Source organism: Mytilus edulis, chromosome 4, assembly GCF_963676685.1.
Source record: "Mytilus edulis chromosome 4, xbMytEdul2.2, whole genome shotgun sequence".
NCBI lineage: Eukaryota > Metazoa > Mollusca > Bivalvia > Mytilida > Mytilidae > Mytilus > Mytilus edulis.
The window spans coordinates 8,685,824-8,703,044 of NC_092347.1; the positions used below are offsets into that span (position 1 = coordinate 8,685,824).

Genomic DNA, 17,221 nt, shown 5'->3' on the forward strand with positions numbered 1-17,221 from the left:
CATGATTAATTATACTCACAAAGAACGAAGGTTTCCTGTCATTCCTACGAACGTTCGATTTGTCATTTCTGTCATTAAGTTGTGATCCAAATATCTACAGATATCATTAAATGAGTACAAATATTAAAGCATGGCTATCAACGGACACTATTTTCTAAAAAAATAAGCTTTTTGTACGGTAGTCTAAATTTAAAACTCAATATCATTTAATAAAACGGCTACTATACATCCAAGTAAGATCAATATATAATTGTATTATGCCAATTGTCATATTCACTGTTTTGTAAACGATTTTAGGAGAACAGTGGTCAATATCAAATCTAATAGTGAATCTTAAAGACTTTTATGCAATTGAACAAGCAACATATATAAGAATAGTATTTCCACAAGTTGTCGTGAATCTAATATGTAGGACGCAAATCTATGGTGGGTTCAAAATCTATGGCATATTCCTGATCTATGACAAGTATGAAGTCATGCCATCCCAAACTTAATCAGATTTTTTACAATCCTAATCTATGGCAAGATTTCCTAATCTATGAGGTTTTTTGTTGTTTCCAAATCTATGGCAAATGATGTGAATGGAAACAATGCAGTACAAATACGACCACTGACTTGTCTTAAACAAATAGTGGACATGTACGACAACGGGATGATATCAAAATAAGAATCGTAAAGAATGCAACCATACACCTCAAAAAAGACTTCAAAATTGAAATATCCCCCCGTAAAAATAATCATTTTCGAAGCTGTGTATGGTACCTGTTCAACCCAATCACTAAACCAACTAGGAACTTCCCCGTTTGAATGGTTTAACATAGTTATTTTTGTGGTCCATTATAGCTTGCTGTTACGTGTGAGCAAATGCTCCGTGTTGAAAACAGTACTTTGACATATAATGTTTTTTTTTTATTCAAATTGTGACTTGGATGGAGAGTTGTCCCATTGGCACTCATATCTAATCAAATAAAAACTAACAGTTTAAATTTTCATAAAAAAATCAATTCGTCGTTAATACATTATGTTTTTATTTAAAAATAGATGACAGTTTTGTATCCGGTAATTTAATCTAGTGGACAAAAGTGAGTTCCCACTCAATAAATGTCCTATCATTTCATCTAAAATCGATAATTTTCAAAAAAATAATACTAAGTGACATTTGCTTGATATTTATGAAATAGATACTCTAAGATGAAGAAATGTTTGCAGTTTTATTTTTCGTTTGGCCATAATTTTTATGAAAGACGTTTCCATTTTCTAACTGCTTAAACACAAGTACAAATGTTTACGATTTTAATTTGGTTCGAATACGTGGCAATCATTTCTAGCAATATTTGTTCTTCGTCAGGAAATTAAATTGAGCCTGAATTATATAATTGCAAAATACACAATTAAACTTTTAACATTTCTAAATCTGCTCTAGATTTGGAGAAATAAAAATTTGCTATAGATTTGATTTGTTTGTCGTTTGAGATGTCATATTTGCCATAGATTAGGGATCTGCCATAAATTTGAAACCCGCTATATATTTCTCTCACACTATTTAACTTTTATCTCTCTCTCCTTATCAGTATAAAATCATCTTAAATGGCTTGACATTAATCTAAAACTATGAGTAGTTACCAAAAATTTTCAGATGTAATCAAGCAATTTTGTAAAAAACCAAATAAAGTTTTCTTTTCATTTAACGCATTGTAATTGTCACTTTGGCATAAAAATATCATTCATATGAGTTTATTGCTTTAAATAATTATATTCTTGTTGGTTCGCTGTAACGAATATCAAGTTTTCTTTACTATGATTTGTAAACTAAAGTTACATTCCAAAAATAATTTGTAAATATGTTCATGAGAAATTGACATATCAATCAATGTACTACAATTCATTTTGGGCTACTTTTGGTTTACTATCATTCACAAACATGGATAATTTAGTTGAAAAGTGTCCTTTTGTTATTATATACTGAAATCTCTTTAAAATATGTGATAATCTAATGTTAGACATGCATTGTTTATCTCATAAACTACTGATTTCAACAATACTTGTCCTTAGCTTCAGTAATCGACTTTGTTGTCGTCTTATCAAAATAGAACAGACATGTTTTGTCTATCGTAGTTTGTCGTTCATTTAATTATGTAGTAGGCATATGTTCAAATTGATTAAAGTTATCTCATATTTCTGATACATCTTTGTGCTGCTTCAGCTATAACTTTGTGTTAATTTTGTGCTACATAATATGTTAATTTCTGTTATATCAATATTGTTGGCGATCGTGTGTAATTTTTATCAAAGAAAAAGTGTTTTTATTTAAACTTAACTGTTCGGTTTAGTATTCAGACTAAAGTCTTACAATGGTTGTGAATTTGAAAATGTCGATTATCATACATAGCTGAAGCTCGAATTACACTGGTTTCTTAGCCTCGTACAGCTGATATTTACGATACACGAACAATTTATTGTATATTGATACTACTTAGTATCACTGTACTGTCAGGATATCTCAGAATCGGAATATCAATCTTGTATATATATTAAGATGAACATTTCTTAATTTTTTGAACTGGCTGTTCACTAATGATAGAAGGTTACCTATGAAAAATGTCGGATACGATTAAATTGTGTTCAATTTGCTTGTTGAAAATTAAACGTTTAGAAATAGACTCGACTCTGGAGGTGTGCCTAAATTGGCAGAAGTTATAAACTTCAGATAATGCATTTTTGTAAACATGGTTTAGTTGTAAAACAAACCGTACATTGCAGATTAACCAGGCAAAAAAAAAACCTGTTGAAATTCGATGTGCAATATATGCAATAAAACAATCATGAATTAATGACAGTGGTTCGGAACTGAAATACACATAGTTAATTTTCCAGCATTTGATGTCTTATCCTGAGACGATGAAAGTCTTTAATTCTTTATCTCATTTAAGTCAATAGCTATTGCTGCATCTCAGTCGCATCATAAAGAAACTAATCAGAATGTATATGTGATTAGTAAATACTTCAATATGACGTGTATGTCGACTGAAACTAATAGCTCCGCACCGTGATGCGACACAATCATGTACGAATGTATAATGTCAGTAATGGCGGTATGCTATGCAGACATGAATGGTAAATTGGAAAATGAGGAGTGTAATTTAAATAATTGAAAATGCTGCAAGAGGGAAACTTTCAGTAACCGCAGGCTGTAGTTTCACACTTTAATCATAAATAATAACATTACATGTATGTATTATTTTGATTGGTTAACAGTACGCTCGCGTCATAATATCATCAACCTACATGTCCATTTCACATAGACACGAGCTTCCACAATAAAGTGAACAGGTAAATAAAGTAAAAACTTCATTGAAATCGTGTTTTCACGATCCTATTAAAAATGTAGTTATACCTATTGAATGCTTCTTTTGGTAATTTTATTGTGTTGTAAAAATATTGACCGTGCGAACAATTTTAAAATAAAGAGTCCGCTCATTTTAAAAATTGTACTTCGGTAAACACTTTAAAACATTAATCAAATTTACAAAAAAGAGAAGCTTTCAATTCTTAAATAAACCCTACATTACAGTAGATTTTAAAATATGAAAATTATCATTTTTATCTATTTTACGTGTATAGTAAATATACATTGCATAAAACTTTTTTTGCAAACAGTTTAATTAGATATATATCACACTAGCATTCAGTTTTTAATTTGTAGTTAGATGTTATATGTTTTAAACATTTACTTACAGATTGTTTAATCCTGCCAGATTCATAAATGCTCCAGTTTCAATCTCTGAGATTTTGTTGTTAGATAAGTATCTAAAATATGCAAAATGTTTACACATTAATGCTACTGTTTGATTAAAATACACTGCATGACCAATTTGTGAGTTCTGCCATAAAATTATCAAGAGATCCTTTAAACAGGGCAAAATAGAATGTATAGATTTGAAGTAGCGGAAAATAATAAAATAAATACCTTGAGAAGAACAGAAAAAGAAAAACGCAGATACAAACAAGAAATGGACACTATATCGCTTTTTTGGAACTGTAATATTGTATTTTGTATGTAAACAACTACAAATTAGCTGTCGGTTGATATCTTTTTAATTTTACTACCATCGTTTTTCCCCTATTAGTCTTTCTTAAATATCCACTTTTCACAAAAATGTACAAATTAATCTTTGTTACAATCAAAGAAATACTTTGCATCAATAAAAGAGGGTCAAAAGAAACCAGAAGGACATTAATACTTATTTATCAAAAATAAACCGACAACTCCGCGACTTAAAATAAAAACCAACAAAACAAATAGTACACAAAATTACAACATACAATTTAAATAAATAATGGGTACAACATTAGAATGACGTCATAGCAGTGTGGTGTTGATAATTTGTCAAATTTTAACGTAAAACAGTACGCTTTCATACGTAAACATTTGTTATAGATTCATTCATTTACATTAGTAAAATGTTGGATTTCTATTAAAGATGGATCATATTGTTGTATAATGAACATCTAGAAAATAAAATAAACTAAAGCAAATTGAAGCACAGTTTACCGCAATTCAAATCTGATACATCGATTAAGAAGACAATGAAACAAATACAAACTGAGGGTGGGATAACACATGAACTCTGAAAAAGAGCGAGACCAGGTGCGTTGATAGGGAAAAAGTCTCCTATATAAAAAAAAAGAAGATGTGGTATGAATACCAACGAGACAACTGTCCACAAGAGACCAAAATGACACAGATATTGACAACTATAGGTCACCGTACGGCCTCCAGCAATGAGCAAAGCCCATACTGCATAGCCAGCTATAAAAGGCCCCGAAATGACAATGTATTTCAATTCAACCGAGAATACGAATGGCCTTATTTATGTAAAAAAATGAACGAAAAACAAATATGTAACACATAAACAAACGACAAGCACTGAATTAAATTCTCGTATGCATACCTCACCCACCATACGATTCCCTTCTCAGTAGGCATGTCATAATTTGGAATAGGGCATACTCGGTTAAATTACTGATAAGGTGTAAACACATATATAAAGTTCATCTATCGGATACAATAGACGTTTTTTCTGTTATCCCTTATAAATATATCAATGTATTAGTCAAGTGTAAGGAGAGACAAATAAAATAAAAGCAACGTACTGAAGTCCTTTAAGGTATGTGGGTCGCTTTTTTATATTTGTTTTTAAATAAACTCATCATAGATACCAGGACTAAATTTTGCCACACGTGTTACAACATGTTGGATTACCTATCATGATTTCCTTTATGTAGGGTTGATGCTTACAATAATGTTATTGAACAAAGAGTTCCAAGTGAAAATTTGCAAGATTTCGTTCGGAAACCTTATGGACGCCATCACGAGTTCGTTGACAGTTATTGAATGTCTGTTTGACATATGACGATAGTTATGTAACAATTTATATAACTACAATCCTGTGCCTTTCCCTGAATGGACCTACCGATTAAGACCTTTCACTGGGGTTTTATTTATGCGAGCAGCACGAGTGCCACATGGGCAGCAAGATGTATTTTTACAAATGTGTTTTTATCCATCAAATAAAAATAACATTTGACAGTTTTTGACGGGGTTCGCGTTGCTTAGTCTTCAAATCTATGTTGTGTCTCGTGTACTTCTCTTTGTCTATTTGTCTATTTCATTTTTAGCCATGACGTTGTCAGTTTGTGATCTATGAGTTTGACTGTCCCTTGGGTATATTCCGCCCCTCTTGTAATAGTTCAAGGTAATAAAGCTTTTTTTTTTAATAAAAAACATAGTTCAATTAAGAACTTATTCATGGAAGCCACAGAATTGGTGGAACTTCCACTTGGACTGTGCCGTCATATTCGAATATTATCCTGAGCGATCGTGACGGATAAAATTAACAAACTCCACGGCACAGGCCATATGTAAATTAACATCAAAACTATGACTTCCATGAACTATTTCGATTCTAATAGGACCAATCATTTCGTTAAAATGTTGGAATTTCTAGTGTGTGGCTATTCTATTTTACTCACTGTTCGATAAATGTAAAAAAATATATATAAATCTGTAGATTGCATGAATCATTTCTTAAACAACCGTAAGAAAAAATGCGATTGGTTATTTGAATTCTTAAAACCCCACATTTGCCATTTTTAATTTACATGTTATTCTTGTGAGCAACTGTCAAATCATGACTGACATTTTGTTACGAAGGGGCCGCCATGCTGATTTGCTGAAATCAGTAAATAAAATCATCGTAGATACCAGGACTAAATTTTGTGTAATAATGCAAAATAAAATAAAAAGCAACACCTCAAATTTTATTTTAATGCTGTATAACATATTTTAGCTTTTGCCATTTGATTAGGACTTATTTTTAGATATTGACTATGAGGGTCAGATTGAAAACAGAACTTTACGACAAAAGAGATGACTTCGGCTTCTAAATTATGATTTGTAGACCAAGATTTCCAAATCGTGAAGTTGAAATCATTAATTTGTAAATTGTTCGGACGCCATTGAGATCTGATTGACCGTTTAGGAATATCCGTCTCACAGATCATATCGGATAGGTTTGTTATGTCGTAACTACGTCCCATTCCTTTCTTACGATTGTGACCTACCGAGTAAGACTATTTACTGGCTTTGTTATAATATTAGCAACACGACGAATGCCGCGTGTTGAGCAGGATCTACTTATCCTTCTGGGGCATCCGAGATCACCCCAGTTTTAGTGGGTTCGTGTTGCTGTATGTGTTATCCAGGTTTCAATACTGATGCGACTGTCATACAAATGAGAAGTTTTGCGCTTTAAAAAAGGGTTAATCCACCATTTTTTTTTACATTTGTAAATGTCTGTACAAAGTCAGGAAAAAGGGACGAAAGATACAAGAGAGACAGTCAAACTCATAAATCTAAAACAAACTGACAACGCCATGGATAAAAATGAAAAAGACAAACAAACAACAGCACACATGACACAACATAGAAAACCAAAGAATAAACAACACGAACCCCACCAAAAAACTAACGGTGATCTCAGGTGCTCCGGAAGGGTAAGCAGATCATGCTCCACGTGTGGCACCCGTCGTGTTGCTTATGTGATAACAAATCCGGTAAATAGTCTAATTCGGTAGGTCACATTCATGAAAGGGAAGGGGATTGTAGTTACGACGTAAGGAACATATCCGATATCATTTGTGAAACGGTTATTCCATAACAGTCAACCAACTCATGATGGCGTCCGTAAAATTTACGAAGGGATGATTGTAACTTCACCATTTGGAACTCTTGGTTTAATAGCTTCCTTGTGAGCAGCAACCCTCTATCAAGAAAATCATGATAGGAAATGCAAGCACGGAACTATCGTATCAATTGGGAGATATATACCCAGGGTGCAGGTGCTGCTGGAATGTTGCTACTTAGAAATGGACAGTTCACAATTGGAAAGCTGAATCATCTCTTTAGTCGTAAAGTTTTGTTTTCAACCGACCATCATTGTCAATTTCTAGATGTAAGTCAAGAAATGAAGCCGACTTAACTGTATCTGTAGTATCCTTTATCTCTAGCTCGATGGAATATGTCAATGGTTGTTCATTCGTTTGATGTGTTCTATCATTGATTTTGCTATTTGATTAGGGACTTTCCGTTTTGAATTGTCCTCGAAGTTCAGTATTTTTGTGATCTTACTTTTTAGCCGGGTTTAAAATTTTAACGCAATGGAAATGTGGCGTTTTCATTCGTATGACGTCATGTTTCAAAATGACGTGAATGCGCAAAAGCATTGATGAAACTTCAAATAATTTTGATTCTGTACATTTTTACGATTTCCAATGAAATAATTCTTTTTGTTATGCCTAAAAATAAGAATAAAGTTACAGTAGGTCTTTTTCACTTGTAATTTTCAACACAATGAAATAGACATAGCGTTTGCAAATAGGTTACAATACATGTGGATATAGGTCGGAGTTATATTCAACAGCCATTATAATGTACATCTTGGAGTCTAAGCCAAATGTAGATATATCGAGATTGCTATTACGGTGTTGTTTACAAAGCAAAAGAGGCACCTCATATTAGAATGCGTTTTCATAGAATTTCTAAATGTGCAATATAATTTAATGTATTTGCTGATTATTTGAAACGAACATTGCACTTAATGTGATAAAATGTAGCTACCTTTTATTTCTAGACGTTTTACGAAAAGGTAATGTATTGGGATTCAAATAAAAATACTCAGTAAAATCACAAAAAAATGCTAAATTCAAAACGGAAAGTGGCTATGATAAAATCTGAACGTATCATCAAACAGGTTGTGATTGTTTACAAAGAACAGCTTAGTCCTTAGTGTGCTTATATTGCGAACCCAAATGAAAAATCAATCCAAACAAAGCCACCGAATTCTAAATGAAAAAATTGAATGATAAGACGGGGCTAATCAATCTCCAGGGAAATGAGATCTGACAATGTTTATACAACTGCATACCAATTATCATTAACTTACCACAGGTAAATTTTCATAAACTGACCTTATCACAAACTAATACATGAAAACTAAGCAAACGTTCCAAAGTCAATAGACCATTAACTGAGGGGGTTGGGCCAAATAGTCTCCATGGTAATGAGATGTGTCACTACTAATACAACTGCAAATCAAATATCTTTGACTGATCACTAATAGTTCACCTTAAACTAGACCATATCACAAATTAGTACATTGTTGACGCAGCCAGCGCCGGAAACAACATACATATGTCTCGTTTTTTTACTCCGTCAACCAAGACAAAAAAAATTGTGTTTTGGATTTTTATTTAAAACTCACGTACAGATTATTAAGTCCTGAAATTCTAAGAAACGCCCCATCTTCTAAGTGTGATAGTTCGTTGAAGCTGAGTGATCTACAAAAAGAAAGTCAAACATTACGAAATCAAATTAGTTTGATCAAGAAAATAATTAAACTTGTTATTTTTTAAGAAACCCTTTGTTTTATTTTATAGTTAATAAGAATTAAGCTTATAAACCTCTTGTAATATATTGAGCTTTGTTCTTTGCCTGCAAATTTCAGGTCGTTCCTTTGAGATCAGCAATAATCTAAATTAAAGACATTTTGATTCAAGGCAGAGGGTTGACGATCATAAAATTGATGAGACATTGAATAGACGTGTTTGTTTATAAACTAATGAAATATACATTATTTACAACAGTTTTAAATTCCAGGATATTCAGAGCGTGTTACCTACCTTGATTTAACCTCTTATAAGTCTGTATATCGATTTTCTTTCGATGTTGAATGAACTGCTGTCTCTTTTGAATTACTTCACATACTTTTATTTCCCATTTTTTTTTTGCAAATTATTTAATTACTCATACAATATTCAATAGGTTCCACAAGGAACTTATATTTTTTTTTTATATTCCTTTTTTATAAGCTTTTGAAATAATTATTGGAACTAGCCAATTCCGCCAAGCATGAATATGTAATATAACTATTTTGTTTCTATGCAAAAAGGTCTACGGAGAGTTGTCTCATTGGCACTAATTCCACATCTAAATAAAAGCAATTCATTAAAAAAACAAGTCAAATTGAATAAAAAATTAATAGTGAGGCAAATTGAAACCAAGAGCAAAAGTCAGCTTCATTTTTCTCTTGCAGATGAAGGGAAAACCGAAAAGTTGATAAAATCCTACACAACGTCAACAAATATTCTGTTTGACTCAAGATCATGATGTTATTCTAAAACAATTTAAATATGCTGAAACACATTGCATGCTTATCTTTTGTTTTATATTTGATATAGCTGAAAAAACACACATTATTCTAAGTTAAAATGATCGGTTGACTATTCAACTTGCCTATTATAACTGCTTTCATAATTAATAATTTACCCTGCCTACTACATTTATGGTAGATTAATGTCGTATCGCCGATCAATTTATATTAGAAGTATCAGGAGCCAAAACAGGATTAATTATACTCACAAAGTACGAAGGTTTCCTGTCATTCCTACAAACGTTCGATTTGTCATTTCTGTCATTAAGTTGTGATCCAAATATCTACAGATATCATTAAATGAGTACAAATATTAAAGCATGGCTATCAACGGACACTATTTTCTAAAACAAATAAGTTTTTTTTTACGGTAGTCTAAATTTAAAACTCAATATCATTTAATGAAACGGCTACTATACATCCAAGTAAGATCAATATATAATTGTATTATGCCAATTGTCATATTCACTGTTTTGTAAACTATTTTAGGAGAACAGTGGTCAATATCAAATCTAATAGCGAATCTTAAAGACTTTTATGCAATTGAAGAAGCAACATATATAAGAATAGTATTTCCACAAGTTGTCGTGAATCTAATATGTAGGACGCAAATCTATGGTGGGTTCAAAATCTATGGCATATTCCTGATCTATGACAAGTATGAAGTCATGCCATCCCAAACTTAATCAGATTTTTTACAATCCTAATCTACGGCAAGATTTTCTAATCTATGAGGTATTTTTGTTGTTTCCAGATCTATGGCAAATGATGTGCAAATGGAAACAATGCAATACTAATACGACCACTGATGACTTGTCTTAAACAAATATTGGACATGTACGACAACGGGATGACAACGAAAAAAAAAGAATCGTAGATAATGAAACCATACACCTTAAAACAGACTTCAAATTGAAATGTGACCCCGTAAAAATAATCATTTTCGAAGCTGTGTATGGTACCTGTCTATCCCATTCATAAAACCAGCTAGTTTCTTCCCCGTTTGAATGGTTTTACACAGTTATTTTTGGGGTCCATTATAGCTTGCTGTTACGTGTGAGCCAATGCTCCGTGTTGAAAACAGTACTTTGACATATAATGTTTTTTTTTATTCAAATTGTGACTTGGATGTAGAGTTGTCTCATTGGCACTCATATCTAATCAAATAAAAACTAACAGTTTCAATTCGTCGTTAAAACATTTTGTTTTTATTTAAAAATAGATGACAATTCTGTATCCGGTAATTTCATCTAGTGGACAAAAGTGAGTTCCCACTCAATAAATGTCCTATCATTTCATCTAAAATCGATAATTTTCAAAAAAATAATACTAAGTGACATTTGCTTGATATTTATGAAATAGATACTCTAAGATGAAGAAATGTCTGCAGTTTTATTTTTCGTTTGGCCATAATTTTTATGAAAGACGTTTCCATTTTCTAGCTGCTTAAACACAAGTACAAATGTTTACGATTTTAATTTGGTTCGAATACGTAGCAATTATTTCTAGAAATATTTTTTCTTTGTGTTGAACTCGTCAGGAAATTAAATTGAGCCTGAATTATATAATTGCAAAATACACAATTAAACTTTTAACATTTCTAAATCTGCTCTAGATTTGGAGAAATACAAATCTGCCATAGATTTGATTTGTTTGTCGTTTGAGATGTCATATTTGCCATAGATTAGGGATCTGCCATAAATTTGAAACCCGCCATATATTTCTCTCACACTATTTAACCTTTATCTCTCTCTCCTTATCAGTATAAAATCATCTTAAATGGCTTGACATTTATCTAAAACTATGAGTAGTTACCAAAAATTTTCAGATGTAATCAAGCAATTTTGTAGAAAAACAAATAAAGTTTTCTTTTCATTTAACGCATTGTTATTGTCACTTTGGCATAAAAATATCATTCATATGAGTTTATTATTTTAAATAATTATATTCCTGTTGGTTCACTGTAACGAATATCAAGTTTTATTTATTACGATTTGTAAACTAAAGTTACATTCCAAAAATAATTTGTAAATATGTTCATGAGAAATTGACATGACGAAACAATGTACTACAATTCATTTTGGGCTACTTTTGGTTTACTATCATTCAAAAACATGGATAATTTAGTTGAAAAGTGTCCTTTTGTTATTATATACTGAAATGTCTTTAAAATATGTGATCATCTAATGATAGACATGCATTGTTTATCTCATAAACTACTGATTTCAACAATACTTGTCCTTAGCTTCGGTAATCGACTTTGTTGTCGTCTTATCAAAATAGAACAGACATGTTTTGTCTATCGTAGTGTGTCGTTCATTTAATTATGTAGTAGGCATATGTTCAAATTGATTAAAGTTATCTCATATTTCTGATACATCTTTGTGCTGGTTCAGCTATAACTTTGTGTTAATTTTGTGCTACATAATATGTTAATTTCTGTTATATCAATATTGTTGGCGATTGTGTGTAATTTTTATCAAAGAAAAGTGTTTCTATTTAAACTTCACTGTTCGGTTAAGTATTCAGACTAAAGACTTACAATTATTAATGGTTGTGAATTTGAGAATGTCGGTTATCATACATAGCTGATGCTCGCATTACACTGGTTTCTTAGCCTCGTACAGCTGATATTTACGATACACAAAAAAATATTGTATATTGATAGTACTTAGTATCACTGTACTGTCAGGATATCTCAGAATCGGAATATCAATTTTGTATATATATATTAAGATGAGCTTTTCTTCATTTTTTGAACTGGCTGTTCAGTAATGATAGAAGGTTACCTATGAAAAATGTCAGATACGATTAAATTGTGTTCAATTTGCTTGTTGAAAACTAAAACATTTAGAAATAGACTCGACTCTGGAGGTGTGCCTAAATTGGCAGAAGTTATAAACTTCAGATAATGCATTTTTGTAAACATTATATAGAAACATTGTTAGTTATAAAACAAACCGTACATTGCAGATTAACCAGGCCAAACAAATCGTATTAGTAATTGATATTACACTGTTGAAATTCGATGTGCAATATATGCAATAAAACAAACATGAATTAATGACAGTAGATCGGAACTGAAATACACATAGTTAATTTTCCAGCATTTGATGTCTTATCCTGAGACAAGAAAAGTCTTTAATTCTTTATCTCATTTAAGTCAATAGCTGTTGCTGCATCTCAGTCGCATCATAAAGCAACTAATCAGAATGTATATGTGATTAGTAAGTACTTCAATATGACGTGTATGTCAACTGAAACTAATAGCTCCGCACCGTGATTCGACACAATCATGTACGAATGTATAATGTATAATAAGTAACCGCAGTCTGTAGTTTCACACTTTAATCATAAAAAATAACATTACATGTATGTATTATTTTGATTGGATAACAGTAAGCTCGCGTCAACCTTCATGTCCATTTTACATCGGCACGAGCTTCCATAATAACGTGCACAGGTAAATAAAATAAAAACTTGATTGAAATCGTGTTTTCATGATCTTATCGAAAATGTAGTTATAAGTATTGAATGCTTCTTTTGGTAATTTGGTTGTTTTGTAAACATATTGACCGTGCGAACAATTTTAAAATAAAGAGTCCGCGCATTTTAAAAATTGTACTTCGGTCAACACTTTAAAACAATTAATTAAATTTACAAAAAGAGACGCTTTCAATTCTTAAATAAACCCTACATTACAGTAGATTTTAAAATATGAAGACTATCATTTTTATCTATTTTACGTGTATAGTAAATATACATTGCATAAAACTTTTTTTGCAAACAGTTTAATTAGATATATATCACACTACCATTCAGTTTTTAATATGTATTTAGATGTAATATGTTTTAAACATTTACTTACAGATTGTTTAATCCTGCCAGATTCATAAATGCTCCAGTTTCAATCTCTGAGATTTTGTTGTTAGATAAGTATCTAAAATATGCAAAATGTTTACACATTAATGCTACTGTTTGATTTAAATACACTACATGACCAATTTGTGAGTTCTGCCATAAAATTATCAAAACATCCTTTAAACAGGGCAAAATAGAATGTATAGATTTGAAGTAGCGGAAAATAATTAAAAAAAAAACCTTAAGAAGAACAGAAAAAGAAAAACGCAGATACAAACAAGAAATGGATACTATATCGCTTTTTTGGAACTGTTATATTGTATTTTACATATTAGACGTCGGTTGATATTTTTTTAATTATACTACCATTGTTTTCCCCCTATTAGTCTTTCTTATATATCCACTTTTCACAAAAATGTACAAATTAATCTTTGTTACAATCAAAGAAATACTTTACATCAATAGAAGACGGTCAAAAGAAACCACAAGGACATTAACACTTATTTATCGAAAATACACCAACAACGCCTCGACTTAAAAAAAACCCAACAAAACAGACAGACAATAGTACACAAAATCACAACATATAACTTAAATAAATAATGGGTACAACATTAGAATGACGTCATAACAGTGTGGTGTTGATAATTTGTCAAATTTTAACGTAAAACAGTACGCTTTCATACGTAAACATTTGTTATAGATTCATTCATTTACATTAGTAAAATGTTGGATTTCTATTAAAGATGGATCATATTGTTGTATATGAACATTTAGAAAATAAAATAAACTAAAGCAACTTGAAGCACAGTTTACCGGAATTCAAATCTGATACATCGATTAAGAAGACAAGGGAACAAATAAAAAATGAGGGTAGGATAACACATGAACTCTGAAAAAGAGCGAGACCATGTAGTTGATAGGGAAAAAGTCTCCTATATAAAAAAAGAAGATGTGGTATGAATACCAACGAGACAACTGTCCACAAGAGACCAAAATGACACAGACATTGACAACTATAGGTCACCGTACGGCCCCCATCAATGAGCAAAGCCCATACCGCATAGCCAGATATAAAAGGCCCCGAAATGACAATGTATTTCAATTCAACCGAGAATATTAACGGCCTCATTTATGTAAAAAAATTAACGAAAAAAAATATGTAGCACATAAACAAACGACAACCACTGAATTAAAGTCTCTTATGCATACCTCAACCACCATACGATTCCCTTCTCAGTAGGCATGTCATAATTTGGAATAGGGCATACTCGGTTAAATTACTGATATGGTGTAAACAAATATATAAAGTTCATCTATCGGATACAATAGACTTTTTTTTCTGTTATCCCTTATAAATATATCAATGTATTAGTCAAGTGTAAGGGAAGACAAGTCATTGTTAGATGTCTTCACTATCAAAAGAACAATGCATGGCAATATTTCAGCAGTCAATTGATCTAAATATTAATGCATTTATCCCTTTTAGAAAATATGTAACTACTCCCTTCCTCTGAGTGATGACATTTGATTCCCAAATGTATATATATAGATTAATAAGTGAATTTCACATTAAAAATGAGTCGTATGGCATATTAAATTTGAACACACAAACAACGAATATTCAACTTTAGTGTGTTCAGTAAAACTGGATACATACACTGCAAATATTTGCCAAAAATACTAGTTTTGCAGTGTATAAGTCAAAATATGCATGATACGAGTAGGAATTTCTTGTCGTATAACACATCTCGAGATGCCAAGATGGCCAAAAGAGAGTTAAACTTAGCACGATGATTCCCCAATCCGACAGTAAACATTTATTCTCAATTCTTTGTGTATTCGTGTTCAAGTTTTACAATGTTCATTCTTAAAAAAAATATATTTGTGAAATTTGTTACAATTGGTATAAAAACCAATTCATGATTTTTTAAATCTTATATAACAGATTAAAAAAAGTACAATCACATAAGTATTGAACTCCGAGGAAAATTCAAAAAGTAAAGACCCTTATCAAATGACAAAACCAAAAGCTCCAACATATCAAACGAATAGATAACAACTGGTTTTATAGCTAGCTAAACCTGTATGAGAGTGGCATCTAACTCCATTATATTGACAACGATGCGTGAAAAAACAAACGCAATAATTAGTAAAAATGTCAAAAATAGTCAACATTGTGTTACAATCCTAATAAATAAAAAAAACCCAAACAAACATGAAACAAAGAAGTACAAAATTGTAAATAGACCAAGCACATCAGCAAAAAATTTAAAGACAAGAATACACAAATTTACCATAGTACGATAACACAATGAAGGGATGTCTCAGTACAGAGCCACGTCACATATATAACAAAAAATATAAAAAAAATGAATATATCTAGATTAATAAGTGAATTTCACATTAAAAATAAGTCGTATGGCATATTAAAATTGAACACACAAACAACGAATATTCCACTTTAGTGTGTTCAGTAACATTGGATACATACACTGCAAATATTTGCCAAAAAAACTAGTTTTGCAGTGTATAGGTCAAATTATGCGGGATATGAGTAGGATTTTCTTGATGTCAAAGTGGACAAATGAGAGACATCACTATTGTACTTTTTTCATTTAGTCAATCCTGACACCTATTGAAGAAGAACAAGAAAATCGAAAAATATGTATATACATTTTCAGTTCTACCCTTTATTATTTTACACTATCTTTTTATAAGATGTCAATGAAATAGTTTTACCATCATTTCTGTAAGTAAAGCTTATCTATGTTATATTCAATGTCAGGGTTTTTAATATTTTGTAAATTTTTAATTCTATATATCTTGACGTATATTGTGTTTTGTAAATGTATTTAAAAAAAATTTCATATATTTTTTAGCATAGATAGTATCATGAAGAATGTAACAATTGATCTTCCAACAGTCCCATTTTTTTTTTTTATAAAAACATAAATCTCGGAAATAAAAAAAAGACTCTAAACGAAATTTTTAAAAAGTTAACCTTTTCATATTGGGATACAATACTCTAAATGGATACACTAGATTCAAGTTTTTTTTTATAATATTTTGCAAGTTAAATTTCCTGTTAGCTGGCTTATTAGGAGTGTGCTGATTTGATTGGATTAAAAAAAAATAGGAGACGCTAACACTGTCAACGCAACCCATCTCGATCCTTTAGAAGTTCAGTAATCTCAATTTTTGTAGGTAACATTAATTTGTAGGTTCTGAATTGATATAATAGATTATACCTTCGGTTAATGATTGATATTGTAATTCATGTTAGTACCTCACTACAAAAGACCTAAACAACTGGACGATCCCCGACTGAAGATAAATTCTAATTTTAAAATTTTTGATTCGACGCCTTGTAATGTTTAAAATGAAAGCTCTTTAATCATGCAGGTTTGGGGTCTTAACGGTCTCCGTTACAGTAGATCTTGTAAACGTTCCGACGATAAGAGAAATTTCCACAAGCTGTTGACTCAAGCATTTTTTATGAATTAAAAAGTAGAAACGTAAACGGAGAGAGATAGTTAATCTAGAAGTTTGTTTTATGTTCTTTATGATTCTTTTGAATACCTGTAATG

General features: G+C 31.1%; 1 protein-coding gene across 2 annotated transcripts in view; it reads right to left on the minus strand.

The window, feature by feature from the left end:
* Positions 1-17,221, minus strand: part of LOC139518872 (leucine-rich repeat-containing protein 70-like) — a 45,284-nt gene continuing 28,063 nt past the window's right edge. For both annotated transcript variants that reach the window (XM_071310519.1, XM_071310518.1), the window contains exons 6-10: positions 13,639-13,710; positions 9,980-10,054; positions 8,827-8,898; positions 3,736-3,807; positions 1-94 (exon numbers count right to left, since the gene is read on the minus strand). In XM_071310519.1, the coding sequence (XP_071166620.1) occupies positions 16-94; positions 3,736-3,807; positions 8,827-8,898; positions 9,980-10,054; positions 13,639-13,710 (370 nt within the window). In that variant the 3' untranslated portion in view covers positions 1-15. The remainder of the gene's footprint in view (positions 95-3,735; positions 3,808-8,826; positions 8,899-9,979; positions 10,055-13,638; positions 13,711-17,221) is intronic.